The 21,468-nt window shown below is 38.7% G+C and overlaps 1 protein-coding gene across 2 annotated transcripts in view; it reads right to left on the bottom strand.

The window, feature by feature from the left end:
- Positions 1–21,468, bottom strand: part of LOC111861909 (ATP-binding cassette sub-family G member 1) — a 148,385-nt gene that overhangs the window by 2,261 nt on the left and 124,656 nt on the right. For both annotated transcript variants that reach the window (XM_023846860.2, XM_023846861.2), the window contains exons 7-11: positions 18,989–19,126; positions 12,739–12,905; positions 11,550–11,718; positions 9,279–9,379; positions 4,718–4,873 (exon numbers count right to left, since the gene is read on the bottom strand). In XM_023846860.2, coding sequence (XP_023702628.1) covers positions 4,718–4,873; positions 9,279–9,379; positions 11,550–11,718; positions 12,739–12,905; positions 18,989–19,126 — 731 coding nt within the window. The remainder of the gene's footprint in view (positions 1–4,717; positions 4,874–9,278; positions 9,380–11,549; positions 11,719–12,738; positions 12,906–18,988; positions 19,127–21,468) is intronic.

The raw sequence follows: 21,468 nt of genomic DNA, 5'->3' as shown, positions 1-21,468 counted from the left end.
TAACAAGATTTGTATATTCAGAATTATTTGGTTTGTATAGACTAAGAAATCAGATTAAACCAAACACAATCCAAGAATTCTTGAACGAATGAAAATTGTTACAAACCACGTTATAGTTTCTTGTAAATTTAATATAAACTAATACTGATGCAAAGCTTGTGCCAATTTTCCAGTTAATGGTTTGAAATATTTACACTCAGAAGATTTGCGAACAGTATTTTTGGAATAACTGTTATGGTTGCGGTGGTCATATAAGATTCCAATCTTCTAGGATGTGATACCGTATAATTTGATAGATAAGTACCAACATTTCTGGAAGGAACTTGCTGCTTACATCTTCAGGGAACCCTGACCACTGCCATATTCAAAAAAGCCAAAACAGTACACTCCAGCCTACATCCTCAAGCCCTTCTTCTGTAAGCTCCATTTTAACACTGTGTTACTTAAAATATAAGATGCCCTCAAATTTATTATGCATCAAGTTCTTAAATTAGGGTTTTAGGAAAAAATTAGAAAGGTGTCTTTATTCCAATTAATTTATTTAGAGCACATCAATTAAAATAACAGAATATTTAATTAAAGAGAAAAGTAATGAAAATTATGCAAGAATAAAATGGAAATTAAAAATTTTTGTTACGTGCAAATTCCTTTCAAACTTTTCTCTTTTATCAGAAAGTTTTTCTCATGATCCTTCACTCTCACTTTCGTTTTCTGAAGATGAAGCACCCTTGCCACTTTGTTCACGGTCATCAAAATAGAATGTCATCTGCCCTTCCACTTTCTGCATTAGAAACACAGCAGTTCAAAAACTATTTTAGAAAAATACTGACTGGCACTTTTTACCAAGCTCTCAAAATCCAATCCATTATATTTGACCCTGATGCTCTTTTAATTTTGCCACTAGGTGTAAATATGTAATTGGCCTTATTCAGCCAGGAAGCATAGTGGACACAACCAAGTTCACCACATTTTGATAGATAGGAGATGGCATTCAAGTATACTTTATGACCGATCATTCAGGGCAGCAGATTGTGATACTGACCACTACCTGGTGGTGGCAGAAGTTAGGGAGAGATTGGCAGTGAGTAAACAAACAAAGCACAGAGTTCATATGGAGAGGTTCAATCTCAAGAAATCAAATGACGTAGAAGATAAAGAGCAGTATCATGTTGAAATCTCAAACAGGTTCACAGCTTTGGAAAACTTGGACACTGAGGTGGATATTAATGGAGATTGGGAAACTATTTGAGACAATGTCACAATTTCTGCCAAAGAGAGTCTAGGCTATTATGAATTGAAGAATCATTAGACATGGTTCGACGAAGGATGCTCAAAATTATTAGACCAAAGGAAGCAGCCAAATTGCAGTGATTACAGGATCCAAGTGAAAGAAGTGGGAATAATCAGAACAATACAAGATGTGAAACCAGCTGGCATTTCAGGAATTAAAGGAGGGAATCTGAAAGACAAAATTGGTGAGCTTGCAAGGAACAGTAAGAAAAAGAATATTAGAGACCTGCATAGAGGAATGAATGACTTTAAGAGGGGTTACCATCCTAGAAGTAACTTATTCAAGGATGAGAATGGTGATCTGCTTGCAGATTTCTACAACATTTTGAACAGGAGGAACTACTTCTCTCAGTTATAGAATCTACATAGGGTCAGTGATGTTAGGCAGATAGAAATACATACAGCTGAGCCGTTAGTACATGATCCTAGTCAGTTTGAGGTTGAAACTGCTATTGCAAAGTTGCAAAGTTAAAAATTCAAATTTCAGCAGAACTCATTCAAGCCTGAGGCAGAATATTACATTCTCAGATCCATAAGCTAATTACTTCTATTTGGCATAAGGAGAAATTCCCTGATCAGCGGAAGGAGCCTATTATTGTACCAGTTCACAAGAAAGGTGATAAAACTGACTGTAGTAATTATCGTGGATATCACTGCTATCAACTTCATACAAAATTTATCCAATATTTTTCTCTCAAGATTAAGTCCATACATAGATGAAATTAAAGGGGATTATCTTTGTGGCTTTCAACATAATAGATCGACTACTGATCAGATCTCTTGCATTTGACAGAAACTGGAGAAATAATGAGAGTACAATGAGACAGTACATCAGCTATTTGTAGTTTTGAAGAAAGCCTATGATTCAGTTAGGAGGGAAATATAGTACAATATTCTGAGAGAGTCTGGGGTACCTATGAAACTAGTTAGGCTGACTGAAATCTGTTTAAACGAAACATATAGTAAAGTCTGTATAGATAAACATTTGTCTGATAATTCTCCTATCCAGAATGGTCTAAAACAAGGAGATGCTTTATTGCCACTGCTTCTCAACTTTGCTTTAGAGTATGTCATTAGGAAGGTCCAGGGAAACCAGGTGTGACTGAAATTAAATGGGAAACATCAGCTGTTGGTCTGTACTCATGATGTGAATCTACTGGGTGATAATGTAGATACCATAAAGTAAACCACACAAACTTTAATTGATGCTAGTAAGGAGGTTGCTCTAGAAGTAAACTCAGAGAAAACTAAGTATATGTTGCTGTCTCGTCCCCAGAATTCCATGCAAAATCATGACTAAAAACAGCTAATAGATATTTTGAAAATGTGGGACGGTTCAGATATTTGGGAATGACTATAAAGAATCAAAATGTGATTCAGGAGTAAATTAAGAGAAAATTGAATTCAGGTAAAGCTTGCTACCGTTCAGTCCAGAAAATTTTGTCTTCTTGTCTGCTCTCTAAAAGCAAAAATTAGAATATACAAAATTATAATTTTGTCAGTTGTTCTGAATGGCTCTCTGACGCTGAGGGAGGAACACAGAGTGAGGGTGTTTGAGAACAGGGTGTTGAGGAGAATATTTGGACTGAAGAGAGATGAAGTGACAGGAGGTTGGAGAAAATGGCATAATGTGGAGCTTCATAACTTGTACTCTTCTCCAAGTATAATTAGAATGATCAAGTCAAGGAGGATGAGATGGGAAGGGCATGTAGCATGATTGGAGGAGAAGGGGAATGCATATAGGATATTGGTGGGAAAGCCAGAAGGAAAGAGACTGCTAGGAAGACCAATATGTAGGTGGGTGGACCATATTAAAATGGATCTTAGAGAGATAGGATGGGATGGTATGGACTGGATTGATGTGGCTCAGGATAGGGACCAGTGGAGGGCTCTTGTGAGCATGGTAATGAATCTTTGGGTTCCATAAAATCCTGGGAAATTCTCCAGTAGCTACACAATTGGTGGCTTCTCAGGACGGGCTCAGCTCAATTAGTGAGTGATGGGTAGAAACTGATAGAAAACTGAACACACCTAACGATGAGAATGCCTGGGAATGACTGAACTGAAAGTTGGTGGTTGACTCAGTTAAAGATGGGAGGGGATGACTTGATGACTCACTCTATGTATGTTTACATTAGGTTATTTCGGGGATTCCCTGTGGACATTTTGCAAACTGGTGAATATTTCCTTGAATTTAAGACACTCTTCAACAACAAAAAAATATTGAAAATATGTGTCTTATATTTGAAGTAATGTAGTATTAATCTTCCATTGACAGCTAAGTTTCTATTTCCATTACATTTTCTAATGAAAATTTAGGATGAACTTCCATATTCCTTACAGTTACTATTGGCCTGAAAATTATATGGTCACAATGTTCCAGTGATATTCCTAAAGAATATTGATGTATAGGCCTTTATCTTTTGCAATTTTATTCTTATCTTTATTAACAATTATATATATATATCACATACATAAAACGTAGGGGACAATTTATGATTTACTCTGTATTTGTTACAATCATCAATTATATTACGTACAATAATTTACATATGTAACTGCAGACAGTTTATGATTAAGCTGTGTGTGCCTTCATGCATGAGTATCTGTATGTTATAGTGACAGTGGGTGAGTGTTATTCATGGGCTGTGGGAACATGGTGACAGTGTGTGCATTATTCATGTGTTGTAGGGACATAGTGACAGTGCGCACATGTTATTCATGGGATGTTGGAACATAGTGACAATGTGTGCATTATTCATGGGATGTGGGAACATAGTGACAGTGTGTGTGCATTATTCATGGGTTGTGGGAACATAGAGACAGTGTGTGCATTATTCATGTGTTGTAGGGACATAGTGACAGTGCGCACATGTTATTCATGGGATGTTGGAACACAGTGACAGTGTGTGCATTATTCATGGGTTGTGGGAACATAGAGACAGTGTGTGCATTATTCATGTGTTGTAGGGACATAGTGACAGTGCGCACATGTTATTCATGGGATGTGGGAACATAGTGACAGTGTGTGTGCATTATTCATGGGTTGTGGGAACCTAGTGACAGTGTGTGCATTATTCATGTGTTGTAGGGATCATAGTGACAGTGCGCACATGTTATTCATGGGATGTTGGAACATAGTGACAATGTGTGCATTATTCATGGGATGTGGGAACATAGTGACAGTGTGTGCATTATTCATGGGATGTGGGAACATGGTGACAGTGTGTACATTATTCATGGAATGTGGGAATATACTGACAGCGTGTGCAAGTTATTCGTGGGATATGGAAATGTAGTGACTGTGCATGTGTTATTCATGGGGTGTGGGAACATAGTGACAGTGTGAGTCATTCATGGAATTTGGGAATATAGTGTCAGAGTGTGACAGGTGGAGTCCTGATTCTTGTATGCTGTTGCTACTTACTTTGAAAGGTGTTACAACTCCAATGAAGAACCCAGCTGCCTGAGCAGTGAGTGTTACTGTAACACATACCATGAGGAACAAAAGGATCCTATATTCTTCCAGTGGCTGGTCGGTATAAATGTAGCTTACCACAATGTACATCATTGAGCAAAAAATCTGGAAATATGAAGTTCATTCATGGATCACATATCCAACCATTTATTTCTTAATCATGTTCATTCCATCAAATTCTCCACAAATAAGAATGTAAAAAATTGTAACTATTGTAATTTTAATCTACTTATATATCAAATTGTTAATATTCAGAATTAACTTGACTTGTCATATATCATGTACAATGATCTACAGTGACAAAATAAATCAATCAATCAATCAATCATAATGCATGTGTGGAAGCAGAGGAGGATGCATGGTTATCTACTGGAGCAAGACATTTTCATAATAACTTAATGAGACCTACTTTTTTTTAAATGGGGCATGTGGTAGCATAGTTGGTTGAGGTACTGTGCTACAAGCCAGAAGGTGGTGGGTTTATGTCCTGATGAGGTGGATTTTTCTCAATTTACCTAATCTTCTAGCTGCACTTTGGCACTGGGGTCAACTCAGCCTCTAACAGAAATGAGTACCAGGAATCTTCTGGGCGGGGCTTGGTGCATAAGACTGACAACCTTACCACCATCTGTGTGCCGACTGTCTAGAGAAAATGTGGGAGCCTCAATGTCTCAAAACCCTATGGGCATTCACGGCCTCTTAGAGGGATAGCTTCCTTTTTTTTTCACTTTTATTTAAATGCCTGAATCTACATACTCGTATGTGATGAAACTAGTAATTAGTAAAAATTAAGGCCATGATCTTTTGGGTTGTAACACCATGTAGTCTTGTTGGCAGATACCAATACGCGGTGGTATCCATAATTTCGAGGACTGATGCTGCCATCTGTTCAAAAACTAACTTTTGTCCTACTGGCCACCATCACCCTCTAAGTAGTCCCCTTCCACATGTATACACTGTTCCCAGTGCTTCTGCCATTTTTTAAATGCATCCTGGAAATCGTGATCTGTGAGGGTGTTCAGCACTGCCTGTGTTTCTGCCTCGATCACCTAAATTGGGTCAAAATGGCTGCCTTTCAATTTTATCTTCAATTGGGGAAACACAGAAAAGTTGCAAGGGGCCAAGTCAGGTGACTAGGTTGTGTGTGGGACGAAAGTCGTGTTGTTTTGATCAAATATTCCCTGGTGAGAAAGGAAGTGTGAGGCTGTGTGTTGCCGTGATGCAACAGCCAGTTCTTTTGTCACCAAAGTTTGGGGCGAAGTCTTTGCACATTTTCATGCAGTTGCTGTAAACCACCACAGTAGTATGTTGAATTGACTGTTTGGCCTGCCAGGATGAATTCTTTGCAAACAATTTCCTTGATGTCAAAGAAAGTGATGAGCATGCTCTTGGCTTTGCTCTTCACCTATCTCATCTTTTTGTCTTAGCGAGTTTGGATTTTTCTATTGGTAGGATTGTTGCTTTGTCTCAGGATCATAACCATAAATCCAGGTATCATCACCAGTGATAACCTTGGTCGATCGTGGGACGATTTTTGGTTGATCTCATAGGCCTATAAGGAAATTATACGTGAAAGCATGTAAATTCACTTGTAATATAATGTTGTCACATGTTGGGTATGTCACGTGACAGATAACTTCTCGTGGGTCTCGGGAATTAGCGAATCTTTATTGGACACTCACTCTTACACACCTTGCAATTATTACCACTTGCAGTATCACTTGACTTCTGGCCCAATACTCCAATGCGACATCTCAACTGTCCTTGGGCGTGGCTGGATCCCGACTGTCTCCTCTGGCGGATATCCCAAGACTGTCTCATTCTGCTTATATAGGCGTTATGCGGACCAGATACCAGACACCATACCTTATGGTTCCGTTTCTACTATTTCAGCAGTCTGCTGTTACATAACGGGCACAACGAACTCTCTGTAGTTCATCTCCGGGTGGACACGTTTGTTGCTTCGGCACTCTCCATGAAACGGCTCACTGTTATTGCGCTACCATGGAAGTACCTACTCCAAACACGTTACTATATGATTATATTCAGATTCTGAAGGGAAAATACGTGTTAAAGTAGTCTGTACTTTCAATGTATGTTGCTTTTACAACAAACATCATTTGTCGTGTTATTTTTACCAATATTTTTGCTTAAAGTGAGGTACGACGATAGCAGGGGGTGGTAGTTCACTGACAGTTTTGCCACTAAAAAGTCGATCACAACCTGTTTGAAGTTAGACATGCCTGATCCAGACAATCGGCTCAAAGATAGCGGTAAGGTTGTCAGCCTTACGCGCCGGGTGCGCTTTACTCCCCAGAAAAGTTATTTAATTAATTCCTGGTACTCATTTCTGTTAGAGGCTGTGTTGAGGCATATTAATACCATAAACCTATGCTCGCATATAAAATATGGTCAGTAGGCTAAAATTTGATACTGTAAGTTACTTAAAATACTCAGTTAATACAGTTAAAACTATTTTCCTGCTATACTACATAATATGACAATCTGTGATTGTCAAAGACTTTGATGTGCTCAGTTATACTGATAATTCTTGTGAGTTCTGTCATGCATCATAAAGATCTGCTTACAGACATGTTATCTAAAACTGTAAGGCTCTGCTGTGCTGTCTATCGACACTAAAAACAAGCAAAACATTTTAATGAAAGGTACTGTCTGTTGTAGTTCATGTAGGTTTTCTCTAATCTTCCCCCCCCCCCCAATTTCTCTTTATTTTATTCTCTTGGTGTGCCTTCTTTAGAATTACTAAATGTTGGAGGATTTATTTAGTATTATTATATGAGAGAGATGGTTTTTGAACAAATTAATTCATTTAACAGCATTTTCTCTGTGTTACAACTGCTGAATGCCCTGAAATTTTCACAGTACAAAGACCAGACGTATTGACATCATATTACTCTTTATTTAGAAGCAATCAGAATTTTATTTTTTGCCCAAAACAAGAATATATGCATAGTATGTTTTCCATAAGATGGATATCTTGTCTCATTACCACAGAACTTGATTATAAGAAACTGAATGTGCATGAATAATGACAACTGGAAAGGAAAAACAGTTTGGCCTAACTTCTACCATCAGATTTAAGTACAAATTTAGATCTTATGGCATAATACCTACTTTAGAAGCCAAGTTGACAGTACATTTCCACTTACAATAAATTTGCATATTAGAGAATGTTTAAAAATGGCAGTATAAATTTATCAATATTCATACTCAAGTTTTGTTATAAATGAACCCAGCAGCACTTCATAAAAATCTAAGGAACCAGTCACTTCTGGTATAGTTGGGTTTATTTATACAAATATTAAATACTTGAAGAGTGTCTTGCAGGTGCTTGAAGACACAATTTCTGATACAGCATTTATCTTCCTACAACTCACATAAAAATAAAAAAATGTTTCTGACCTCATTATATATACATATATATATATATCACGTTCTAGTATGTACTTTGAATGATGAGCCATTTCATTTGGTAAAATTTGTCTGAGCATTGAGAACACACATGAACATTACTTGTGTATGACTAAAATAAATATTGTCACATGTAGGTGGTACACGTGATGAAAAAGAAGGGTTCTAGTTCAGATGACTGGATTTATTTAGCACTTTGGTTACAAGTTCTCTTAATCACACTTAAGTACAGCACTATCACTGATTTACACAATTTCCAGTTCATGATTGCACACACACTAGAACTGTCCATCTTCACTAGTCGTCTCCTGGCAACGGATCTCATAACAGAAACTAGAACTTCAGTTCCCTATGAAGTCTTCTTGTTATTTTGTCTTTGATCACTCTGGGACTTTGGAAATTCTTCTGGACTCACTCCTCCAGCTTATGATTGACTTGTAATTGCCACTGATTCTGATAAGCACTCTGCACAGACCCAACAAAGAACACCATCTCTATTGTTGATGATGTCACCACTTTCATAACATGGTCTGATACACAGAAATATGTTTACCGGGCCGTTGCTTAGAAACAGGTTGCATAACACCATTGTTCCACTGCCGTTCATGGCAGAAAACACAGTCTCACCTACTATTGCATGTTGGACCATGTTTACAGAGCTGTTGCCTGGCAATGCCTTGATCAAATCATGCTCACAATTTTTCTTAGGTAAAGGTAAAGTTATACCTGTAACAGGATGTGGAGGCCCATAGGATTGTGAGATGTTGAGGCTCCCACATTTTCTAGACAATCAGCTCACAGATGGCTGCGAGATTATCAGCCTTACAAGCTGGCCACCCTTTAACCCCAGGAAGATTTCTGGTACTCATTGCTGTTGGAGGCTGAATCGACCCCAGGGGCCATAGTGTGGCTGAAAGGATTAGGTCAATTGAAAAATCCACTGACCTAATCGGAAATTGAACCCGCAACCTTCTGGATTGTACACTTTTTTTGGCGTACTTAAATTTAATGAAAATATTATAATTTTGCACCACAGTTTTCATGTTTTAACAACAAAATATAACGTTGTAGTACTTACCTGAATAGGTATCTCTATCAGAATAATGGCCAAGAAACTAGGCAACAGTGAATACCAGCGATTGAAATGTTCTCTTCTCAATGTACCCATCTCTAACGGAACTGTATAGAAACAAAATGATTAATTCGTAGTTGAAATATTCAAAGAGCATATAGTGAATTATCAAACAAACAACAAACAATTAAAATTAATTCATATTCTTGTCTTTATTACTGATAATGTTACATTTTAGCGTCCTGTTGCACTGATTTAAGTCCATGATTTATTTCACCGTCTTCTAGTGCATACACTTATCTACCTCACTCCTCTCTCTCGCACTACATGTTTCGGCACAAAAGTGCCATCTTCAGGTGCTTATTCGATTAACGTTAAACTAGTTCACTGCATGCCTTGTCGTCTTCATATTAAAATAATTAAAATATATATTTATCATATATATTGATAAATATATATTTTAAGTATTTATTTATTTATCATATTTATTTATTTATTTATTTATCATATATATATAAAATATATATTTTAAGTATTTATTTATTTATCATATTTATTTATTTATCATATATATATAAAATATATATTTTAAGTATTTATTTATTTATCATATTTATTTATTTATTTATCATATATATTGATAAATACAGGGTGTCCCAGGAGGAATGTGCCAAACTTCGGGAGGGTGTTCCTTATGTTAAAGTATGCCGATATAACCCAAAACACCTATGTCCAAAGTTGAACGGTTACGGAGATAATGGCCCGAGAAAAGTGTGGTCTTCTAGCGGGTCCACGGATTATACCTATCAGCTGAGAGGAATTATCTCTGTTTGTCCTTGACTGCCGTGATTCATCCTATCCGTGCTTATGGAGTTGGCTTTATCAGAACGCGCAGTCAGCACGTTACGTCATCGCTTACCATTCATGTGTCATGTACAGTGCTTGGAACTCTTAACGACAACTTTGAGATGGCATGCGAGTTTTTTGTACTTCAATTTTATGGCTTCATGTCACTCACAAGTTAGTTTGATGTTACGTACATTATTAACGTTACAGAATCCACATATTCCTGCCAGTTTTAATATGTATTTTGTAATCAACAAGTGTGCAACGCCGGTCAAAGTTTGACACTTCTCGGGCCATTATCTCCGTAACCGTTCAACTTTGGACATAGGTGTTTTGGGTTATATCGGCATACTTTAACATAAGGAACACCCTCCCGAAGTTTGGCACATTCCTCCTGGGACACCCTGTATATATTTTAATTATTTTAATATGAAGACGACAAGGCATGCAGTGAACTAGCTTAACGTTAATCGAATAAGCACCTGAAGATGGCACTTTTGTGCCGAAACATGTAGTGCGAGAGAGAGGAGTGAAGTAGATAAGTGTATGCACTAGAAGACGGTGAAATAAATCATGGACTTTATTACTGATAGTCATCTGACAGAATCAATTCACCTTAATTATTTTATGACATATAGAATTTCTTTTTCAGAGCAGTAACTTAAATTCATACAAAAAGAATCTGAACTGTACCATTTGCATGGACAAATCAATTACTTTTATACTGTTAATGCACATTTCACTTTTTGGCCATCAAAGCTTTTCTCTTAAAATAAATTTAACCCATATAAACTGTTTATCACATTATCCATATATTTATAGCAGAAGAACTTAAACTTTTAACATCCCATATCTAAATAATCCTGACATTTTCTTCTAGATTTGCCATGTTCCACTCTTAACCATGGTCTCTATAACTGAAGATTTGTGTAATCAAACACAACTTCATTCATGCTGTTTATGAAATCCATTGTTTATTAACTTTCAGTATCCTACTCATTTTAGGAATTTTTACAAAGTAAAAAGAATTCCATACGTGTATGTCTTGTCTGATCATTTTTCTGTGGCTTATTATCAGAGCCTATAAACAATTGGATAGATATTTTTAAAACCTGATAGAGGAGACTATTACTAAAAGTTTTTCAACAGTTCAGTTTTCATCCATACTGATCCATAACAAAGTCTATTTTATGTAACGTTATACAAGAAAATTTTTATGTATATCATAGTGTTACATCAGATTTATGTGAAATTTGATATGAGAGACTTTTACACAGTACTGGCCAACCATTTTGATTTTTAGTCGTACTGTGCAGTTATCAAAGTCTATTTTACATAATGTTATAAATTAATTTCAGTCTTTAACATGTTGAAGAAGGAATGGTGATAGCCCCCCCCCAAAGCAGGACTGATATGCAAGGTGTAACTTACATGAAAGTGTAACTGCCATCTTCCCGGTATACACAAGGAACAGAATTGTACCATACAGATAGACATAGTTAGCGAACACTGAGTCAGCCTTTGAACCCACTCCTCGATATAGGAACCCAAATATAAGTCCAATACCCAAATGGGCCCCAATGCGTATCATGAAGTGCTTCTGTAAGTAAAATAGAAAATATGGGTTAATTGATGAAAAACCGTTTTCACACATCTCACATATTTTCCTTGTACACCACTCAAAATACACTGGTGTCTTACCCCTTTAAATTACACTGGCTGATATATATACACCACCTACCTTAACAATGAGAAACTCTGCATTTTACCCAGAGCGTGTATTTACGTATTTCACATAATTCTCAGAATAAACAACAATTATTTATTTGAATAGCATTAACCATGTGATCAGTGTGTTTTCTGTGATTTACGAGCTGAATTTTTAATTTTAATACAGAATAATTTCATACTTCAAATGGTTAATTGTTTAAAAGGAGAACTTTTACATTACTTTCCATACTATTCTCATAAAGTATATGTTGTAGCNGCGGTTAAACAGCGCGCGGATAATCGAGAGTCTACTGTATATATTGTAGTTAGCAAATGATCTATATGAAGCACTTTCACAGCACTGAATCACACTTTGTACAGAAAAAGTGCCCAAAGTCCTCCATTTTTCCATGAATTTTGCTCTCCCAACCCACTTTTTAAGTACTCTTCTGTAACATTAATTTCTATCAATAACAGCTCAGTAACAAATGCTATTCTCTGCAACAGGCATTTCTATAACAATGCTAACACTCCTGTTGGCTAATCTGTGAACCAATTTCACAAATTGTTTGTTTTTCTGTTGCAATATAATCCTTTGTTTCCATTTTGATTTGCTTCCATAACAGAAGTTTTGTTTGTATCATTCTTTGCATTTCTTGTCGACCGTTACACTGCGTTGTGAGAGCCTGTGAGAATTTATCGCTTTTCATCCATATAGCGATGGTATAACGCATGTGCAGTATTAATGACAGTATTAAGAGAAAATACCCATTTATTAAAGGTGTGAATGAGAAGGCTGAATTCAAATTATAAATTATTCAAATTTCATAAATATGGCTTATGGCTATTCACTTATAGCCCCTTTCTTTATATTATAATGATCCAGAATACATAAATGCCAGTTACTTACATAATTTCTACAGAGTACTATGATGTTTCTATAGTATAGCAGTAGGAACTGAGCAAGGAGGGATGCTGAAACAGGGGATGATTCCGGAATTTCATCAATAGACGAGTCCTCGCTGCTGGCCAGACTTGCATACTGGGCATGGGGTTTCTGATCGTCTACATTTGTTCCTGAAAAGGACAAAAGAGAAATCTAAGATATGTGTAAAAACGTTACTTTCCTGTCGGTATTTCGTTAGTTTTCTGTTTTCTTCAGTGGACCGAACAGAAAACACCCCAAACGTTTTTTTTATGCATATTATTCCAAGCATGTACAGTGGCTGTGGCTGCTATGAAATAGAACATGGAAGTATGTTTTACAGTTTACTTATACAAATTTCACTGTGAACACAACTATAATTTATTAACTTATGTTCCAGTACTTGTTTTGAACATTACAGGGTCATCCTTAGCTGTTGTGATTTACAAATTTTCATGATTTGTAACTGCTCACTTCCTTTGTGCCCTTTTCGTTGTGTGCCACTCCACCACCGCTCACTTCTTTGGGTTCTTTACTTTAATCAGTAGAGCTGGGTTCCTATCCCAGGGTCTTATGAGGGTCTGGCTCGGACAGGGCAGGAAGAACACTTCACTACAATCACCTACCTTTCGACGGTTGCACTTAGTAGTCCTTTAATACCTTCCGGCTTTCTGAATACTCGTACAACTGAATTTCTTACTACTGTTGCTTTGTACTGTACTTATACTATTCTACGGAAGGGCTGTAGTGTTAAATTTAGTGTCCGACTTTGCTGAAACTGCCAGAATTCCAGGAAAGTACCAGATGTTACTTCCTGTTCACATAGCAAAACTTGAACTATGTCCCTTCCGCGTGTAAGAGCTGGCTATCTGCCGGGTCTCTTTGTTTGTAATATTGTTAAACTTAATAAAAATTTAATTTTCACACAACACTCCTCCAGTCAGAATGAACGGTTACAGATTGAGTTGTAAAGCGTGTATACATATTTATACACATAGGCTTAAAATGACTACCTTATATGGACATTTATATTATAACTGCTGGAAGTTGATTTAAATACAAAATATATATAAACCAAATGTTAATTTTACTAATTTTTTAATTAATTTAAAAGTGTTGTATGTTGTATTGAGCTTAGTGTCTGTTGCTGTAGTAGACCATTTTTTCACCTAATTCTTCTATTATGGGCTAGATTCATTAGTGTTAACTCTTTCTTGGGCATGAATTTATCTTCTTCCTTATTACCAGTATGTCGATTGTTACTGTAGTTGTGTTGTCTGGTTTATATGGTATGCTTTGCTGCTTTACAATTCAATAATGAAAATGTGTAAATCAAAACACCTGAGGAATGACCCTGTAAGGGTCGAGACATGTAGTAGAATGTAAGTTAACAAAAATTATAGTATTTGCGGTGAAGGTGGAATTTGTATTATTATACTCATGCAACAGTGTGCAAACATTAAAAATAAAAGAAAGTACTTACAAGGTTTAAACCCTTATTTGTAATTTGTTTTAATTATTTGAGTAGGCTTAATTTCTTCTGATACTTATATTTACAAACTGTGCTGACAGGGAATAAATTTCATGTAATTACATTCTTAGCTCTATTTTGGGTAATTATAGGACGAACTATCCATCTCCCAATCTACTCATCTGTCTACCAAATGATCCATGACATTTCCAGAATCTTCCATTTTTAGCTTTTTATGGGGGGAGAGCTTGTGAGATCATAGACAGCAAAGTAATCTAAAAAATTCCCTATTTCCAGCTTTCAAATCAAGTGACTAATCTTTTGCGAAATTTGGTATGCACATTATGCCACTCCAACCTCATACCTTTAAATAACATGTTGGAAACAAGAACATGTGGCATGGGAGTGACACTAGTGTAACTAAATATAGGACCTTAAAATTGAGAACATTAATAAATAATGATATTTTATTAGCATTTATAATTGTAAGCAATTTTGCCTCGAGTTAAAGTTGATTTTATAACCATCTATACACAAGAATGCCGTCTTCTGGGATGTGGCGCTGTGTAGATCTTGCGTGAACTGACGTTTTGGAGGAACGTTTCGCCAACCAGCTCCGCCTACCAACTTCTACCTAAACGCTGGATCCCACCACCACCACCCATCCAACAAACAAGCTGTACTTTCCACGCTGTTGCACAGGGCTAGAGCTCTATGCAATCAGGACAGCCTCCATGTAGAGTTGGTGTTCCTGAGGGACGTTTTCAAGGAGAACGGTTACAACGACCGACAGATCCACAGAGTCCTCAACCATCGTCCAAACTTCAGTCAGCCCGACGATAAACCAGACTCAGTTGCCTTCCTGCTCTATGTCAGGACTATATTCATCCGAATCAGCAAAGTGCTGTCCCGGCACAACATCAGACTAGTGGACCTGCCTCCCAAGAAAGTATATAAGTTTCTCCAGCCGGTCAAAGATAACCTGGGACTAAGGACACCGGGTGTATACAGAATCCCCTGTGAGTGTGGCAAGGTCTACATTAAGCAGACAGGCCGTTCCGTGGACATGAGGTTGAAGGAGCATCAGCAGCACATCCGTCTAGAACATCCCGTCAAGTCAGCTGTGGCTGAACACAGCGTCAACTTGGGACACTGCATTCAGTTTCACAATACCTCCATCCTCGCTACCAAGAACAAACAGATGGATCGCATCATTAGGGAGGCCACTGAGATCGAGCTCCATCCCAACAATATGAACAGAGAGGTGGGTTTTTGTCTCAGCAAATCATGGAAACTTCTCATGTGCTCCCTCAAGAAACCTCTGGAATATGACACCAGATCTACAAGGCTACGCAGGTCAATGCACAGCCGGCAGCTTAGCCCCGAGGCTATTGGATCAATGCCCGCATGGTAGGCCCCCCCCCCCACACAATCGTAATCAGGTTCTTGCCTGCTACCTGCTGGTCCATCTCCACAGACCCTTCCCCTCTCTTCTCTAATGATTTCCCATGTGGTCCACTGTCCCTCCCTTACTGTTCTCATATAGCTGGGTGTTTTTTGACTGGTGACTCATTCTGCAGCCACCTGCTCAAGCAGGTTCCTCGCTCGCGGATTTTTCTACCCTGAAGATGGAGGCGATACGTTCCTCCGAAACGTTGGTTCACATAAAATCTACACGGCGTCACATCCCAGAAGACGGCATTCTTCATAGTCACCGCCGTGAAAACCTGAAATCTTACATCTATGCACAAGCTCAGTTCCAGGTTAAAATTTCAGTACATAGACGGGTTACTCTAAGAGGCTTATTTCTTGATTTGCCTCAGTCCCAGTAGGAAAATGCTGTGACAGGGTCTCATATTATGTCATTACCCTTTCCTTTCACACCCTTTCCAAATCATTCTATTATCAAAATGCCATATAATCAAAGAACTTAAAGTCGTCGTTAAATAAACAGAGAGTAAAGAATGGGAGTCTTACACATCAGACAGTGTGAGGAATTAAAAACCTTAGTAAGAAAGAATTCTCACAAGATAACTGAACAACTGGAAGGAGTAGCAACTACAAAACATAATAAGAAGTGGCAATATTTACTTATGCTATGAATGAAGTTAGAGTTACAACTAACTTCTGTAGTTGTTTAGAAATTCTAAAATTCTGTCAAAATGCGATCAGTATCTGAATAACGATTTGTACCAACAATACTGCAAAGATTGCCCTATACCGTACGTCGAGCAAATGGAGCAGGTTTATAAAACACAGAACAGTGAACATTTAAGGATACTAGTTAGTTAGTTATTTAGATAGGGTGGGTTTCCCCATGCACCGCGACCATTTTTGATCTATTGTGCTTCCCTCTATGATATTCTACCAGTCTCTATACCCTACCGATAAATGGTGCGTACCATAAGTCACGCCGAGCAAGCGAGTTCGGCCACTTGCTTAGCGGTGTCTGTAATGCTTCCCCTATCTATCAGAGGCCTTAGAGACTATTGTTGGGCGGGAAACATCCTGGAATTTGGATCAGTGATCCTCTTAACATTTAAGGATACTAAAATCTGGTAAAAGTAATTCTAAATAGGAGCCATATATCTTCAAAATAGAGCAATTTTGGTATAACAGATCAATCTAAACCTTATATTCCCTGCATTTTGTCCCCCCCTCCCAAATAAAACTGCAATTCCACCAGAGTAAAAACAACCTTCCTTTTTCCAAGAAGTGTATTTTTACAATTATTTGCATATTAGGATTATATTAATCGTCAATCAATGTTCTTACTTTTGAGAGCTCGTGTCCCAACCAGCTGACAACCAAACCCCACAGTGGTATATGTCCCACAGGCTGAAAAAATACTGCTAGATAATATTATAGACAGGGGCATAGTCCTTATGAAACTACCAGGGTGGTCTGGCAAGCAGTTCCACGTAGAAAGAGATCATGATATACCATAAAGAATATTAACATCTTGGACATGACGCCGTATAATCTTGTAGAACTCACAGAATATCTGGAGGATCATACTGCCTCCAGTCTCAAGATTGAAGGCAGTGCATTCCTCCAAAGCGTTGATAAAATGCTACAAAATTATGTGGTGTCACATCCAAGATGATAGTAGTAGCTGTGAAAACCTCAAATCCAACATGGTGCGAAACTCTTCTCGTTTCTAAGTAATGATACAGTGCACTATCTGAACAACAAACATCTCACATGAATAAAGACAGCCAAAGCAAGTTGCTTATGTGAAATCTATGGAATGATTCTACAGAATAAACAAAATTTGCATACGAGTGATACATAGTCACATACACCATACCTTGTTTTGGACGCTGTATTTACATGACATAAACAGCAACAGGCATCAGTTTCCTTGCATAATATTACTATCAACACAACACCTCATCTTCTTGTATTCGTATCGTCTTTTATGCCAGTACTCACCTTTCACACTACAAGTAACATACAACAGACAAAATATGGTAAGAGTTCCACATAATTTTCAGAGTCGCATAAAAACTGTGGCGTATTTGCTCCACGCAAGAATGGTTGAGCCACAGGAACAGCCTTTTCTATGTAATACATGCACGAAACAGTGGAACGGGGTTGTGCAACCTGCTTCTAGGCAACGGATCAGTGAACACACTTCAGCGCAGGTCTAATGATGTCACATCCCAATAGTGATTAGCTATCATGTGACTAGTGTTTTCTGTGTGGTCTTCGCTACTCAACAGTATAACTGTGTTTCCTGTGTTGCCCGTGCCGCAGCTATACAACACGAGTCCGCTTACAGCTAAGGAGAGTCCAGTAGAGTTTTTACTTGAGTTCCGGAGTTCCAGGGTGATTGAACAAGAAATGGCAAAGGAATTCATAATGATCTGAAGTGTTAATTTCTGTGTCAAGATCCGTTGCTAGGAGACGACTAGTGTAGACAGATCCTAGTGCATGTGCAACGGTGAACTGTAAATTGTGTAAATCAGCGATAGCGCTGAAATATTATAATTAAGAGAGTGTAACCGAAGTGACAATAAATCTAATCATCCAAAATAGAACTCGTTATTTTCGTCGCGCATACTCCCATTCACGTCACAATACCATTACTCTGTTGTTTAACATTAAACATTTTTAACATACTGTCATGTGATTGGGTGACTTGGGTTTGGATTTACTGAACACTTACAGGTCGTAACTATGAATAACTACAGCGCTAATGCTAATTCACACACACTGCAGTTCACTGCAGCATGTACAAAGTCTTCTCAGTCTACTGTATCTTCACCGGTCGTCTCCTGGTAATGGCTTGCATTGCCATAGTTTCCTCAGTTTCTGTGTTCACGTCCTACATACTGGCCGGATACTTTCTCACAACTAACTACTCTCTGGACTTTTCCTGCTTATAACACTACGGCATGGATCTCACAGAAAATATCTCTCACAAAAGTTCTTATATTGTTGCAGCGCATAGCTATCGCACGAACCGCGCCTAGAACACCACTTCCCAGTTATTGCGTGTTATGAATCTGATGCATAGTAATGGACTTGTTTGCAGAGCTGTTCCCTGGCAATGGCTGTTTCTGCTGGCTCACAGTTCTTGCCTTCAGCAAATAATCCACTATATAATTACTGCTATGGATATTGTTATATTTAATAAGTTGGTCCTTCCAGCAACATGGTAATCTACAATTATAAAGACAAACGTAAACTAGGTCTTACGCTGTAAGAACGCAGGCTGTTGAACTTGCGTCTCACAGTTAGTTGACCTTCGCCACTTACCAGAAATGGTCTTAACAACTTCTTCAGTCCCTGCAGTTATGGTCCTAGGCGTCTTCCGCCGCTCACTGACACTCTTTGCAGCTTCTGCAGCCAGAACTGCAAGGTCTGCATCGTACTCCCCGCTCGCCACTTCAATTACTTGAAAAGAAAAAAAACAGTCACTTTTTAGGAGCGTAGATAACACTTGCATCATACTAGCTACCGACTTCACAGACTGCTAGGTGTGTGCCTCTAGGGGCAGAACTAGGCCATACTGAGCCTGTGGCTTCCCTGCCGCCTCTGCCAGTGTTTGGAACCAAAATTCAGAACTATGAGAGAATTTTCAATTAGATAACAAGCATGGTTAGGTCCTCTGCTTCCTTTGCAGTTCGTAGCTCATTTCACACTGACAACACTACTTATTTTCTCTTCTTCCTTTAAGAGCGAAAAGCGTTTCCTGATTACCACCGGAAACACAGCCCACCCCCTACCCCAGCGTCTCTGCTCGAGACAGTTCCCCCACTTGCTCAGCCCTTATTCCACTTCTCTATGTATCCGTATATGCATGTATGTATGTATGTTTCTGTCAGCCTGTATCTGTGGCGATGAAGGGATCTCGGTTATGAAGTTATATCAGCTTCATCGGATTCGGGACGAAGAGGTCGTAGCATTTTAAAAGTACTATCACAGCATTCATCTGCATGAACTAAGTAAAATCATCAAACAACCCTTAAGTATCCCAGTGTCCCGGCGGAAATACAAACTGGAAACCTCAAAATTACCAATTCGGAAACGTTACTATGGGTCAACATGCTCAGTTTCTGAGATGGTCGTTATATCCAACATGTGTGATTATCAGCCTCAGGTTTACGCCTGCTTCCTAAACCGTATAGCTATAGTACACGTTTTAAACTAATACTGTAAGAAAGCGGCCTCCGTAGTCTAGGGGTAACGTTCCCACCTCAAGACTCAAGGTACGCGGGTTCAAACCCGGCACGCAAAGATCCTCATGTCTCTAGGAGACTTCTGAGCAAAATTAGGCAAAAGTTTCCCGCCAAAGTAGTTTCCAATTCCTCCGGTAGATGGGGAAGTATCGGGTACCACTGCCAGAGAGGCAGGACGGGGCTGATAGCGAGCACCAGTACAGGCGACTGGTAGAATATCAAAAGGGGACGTACAATAGACTATTAGTCGCAGTGCATGGGGAAACCCACCCCCTCTACAAATAATAATAATAATACTATAAGAATAAGGCCAATCTAAGAACATTGCTGATTGAGAGGGAGTGGAGTTTATTGCGAGGTTATGAACAGGAATAATCCGAGCAAGTGAGTTCAAATAGAAGTGCTTCCTAACAATTATTCGGGAGCTGCCCGGTTCGGATCTCGGCTGAACAACATTCTACTGAGGTTCGAGTTTTCTCAGTCTCTAGGTAAACTCTGGGATGGTAATTTAAATTAGGCCACAGCCGCTTCTTTCCACGTCATTTCCAACTACTTACTCACCACTCATTCTATCTCGTTGGGCTCTGTATAATACGAGTAACTGAAAGCGTTGTTAAATAAACAACAATTCTGATAAGTAGGCCTACAGTGTATCAGTTTCAGCTGCTATGGTGAGACTTCAGTTTCGCTTAGGGGGGGCTGGAGTCCAACTGGGTCCACTCGGCACGGCAGCCACTGATTGGCCTATTGTAGCCTGCCCCGGGTGATTATGATGATGGAGAATTTGGTGGAATGAAGATTGGCAGGGGAAACTGAAGTACTCGGAGAAAACCCGCCTCAGCGCCACTTTGTCCACCACAAATCCCACTTGACCAGACCCGGGATCGAACCCGGGCTGCCGCGGTGGGAAGCCAGCGACTAACCGTTTGAGCTATGGCGCGGCCAGACTTCAGTTACTTGGGCTGTATTGTGCCTTAAGACCGTGGTGAGGATCTAGTTAATAAACTACGCAAATTTCAACATATGTGTCACTCTGAACGTAAATTAAAGACACACAAGCCGAAGAGAAACGCAGTTAAAGTTTCACAAAGTTACGATAGTCCCGGTATTAACATACAGGTGCGGTACCTAGGCTTCAAGTAACGCTGGTAGAATAAAGACTGAAGCTTTAGTAGTGGAGAGTGTTATCTTCTGCGGTGTGACGCCGTGACGGAGGAACGTCGGACTACAGGCGATACTCGTCTGTTCGTACTAGTAGTCACCGCTGTCAGAACCTCACAGCGGAAGTGAGGTGGACATCACCTTTGTGAATTTTCGCGTAATCACGCCTAATATGAAGTGAACTAGAATATTTTAAACTGGCAGAAGTAATACAAGAACAAAAGGATAAATAGTGCACGTATCTACGAATAGACCCAAACAGTCTTTTTCTTTAGTTTCTTGAAGTTGAGTGTGACTGATTCCACTTAGTACGTGGACCACTAATTGGCCTATCGTACCAGCCCCGGATGATAGATGATGAGTGTGGAACAGTTGGTGGAATGAGAATTGGCAAGG

The sequence above is a fragment of the Cryptotermes secundus genome, unplaced genomic scaffold, assembly GCF_002891405.2.
Source record: "Cryptotermes secundus unplaced genomic scaffold, Csec_1.0 scaffold39, whole genome shotgun sequence".
Lineage (NCBI taxonomy): Eukaryota > Metazoa > Arthropoda > Insecta > Blattodea > Kalotermitidae > Cryptotermes > Cryptotermes secundus.
This window is presented reverse-complemented; position numbering and strand designations above follow the sequence as displayed.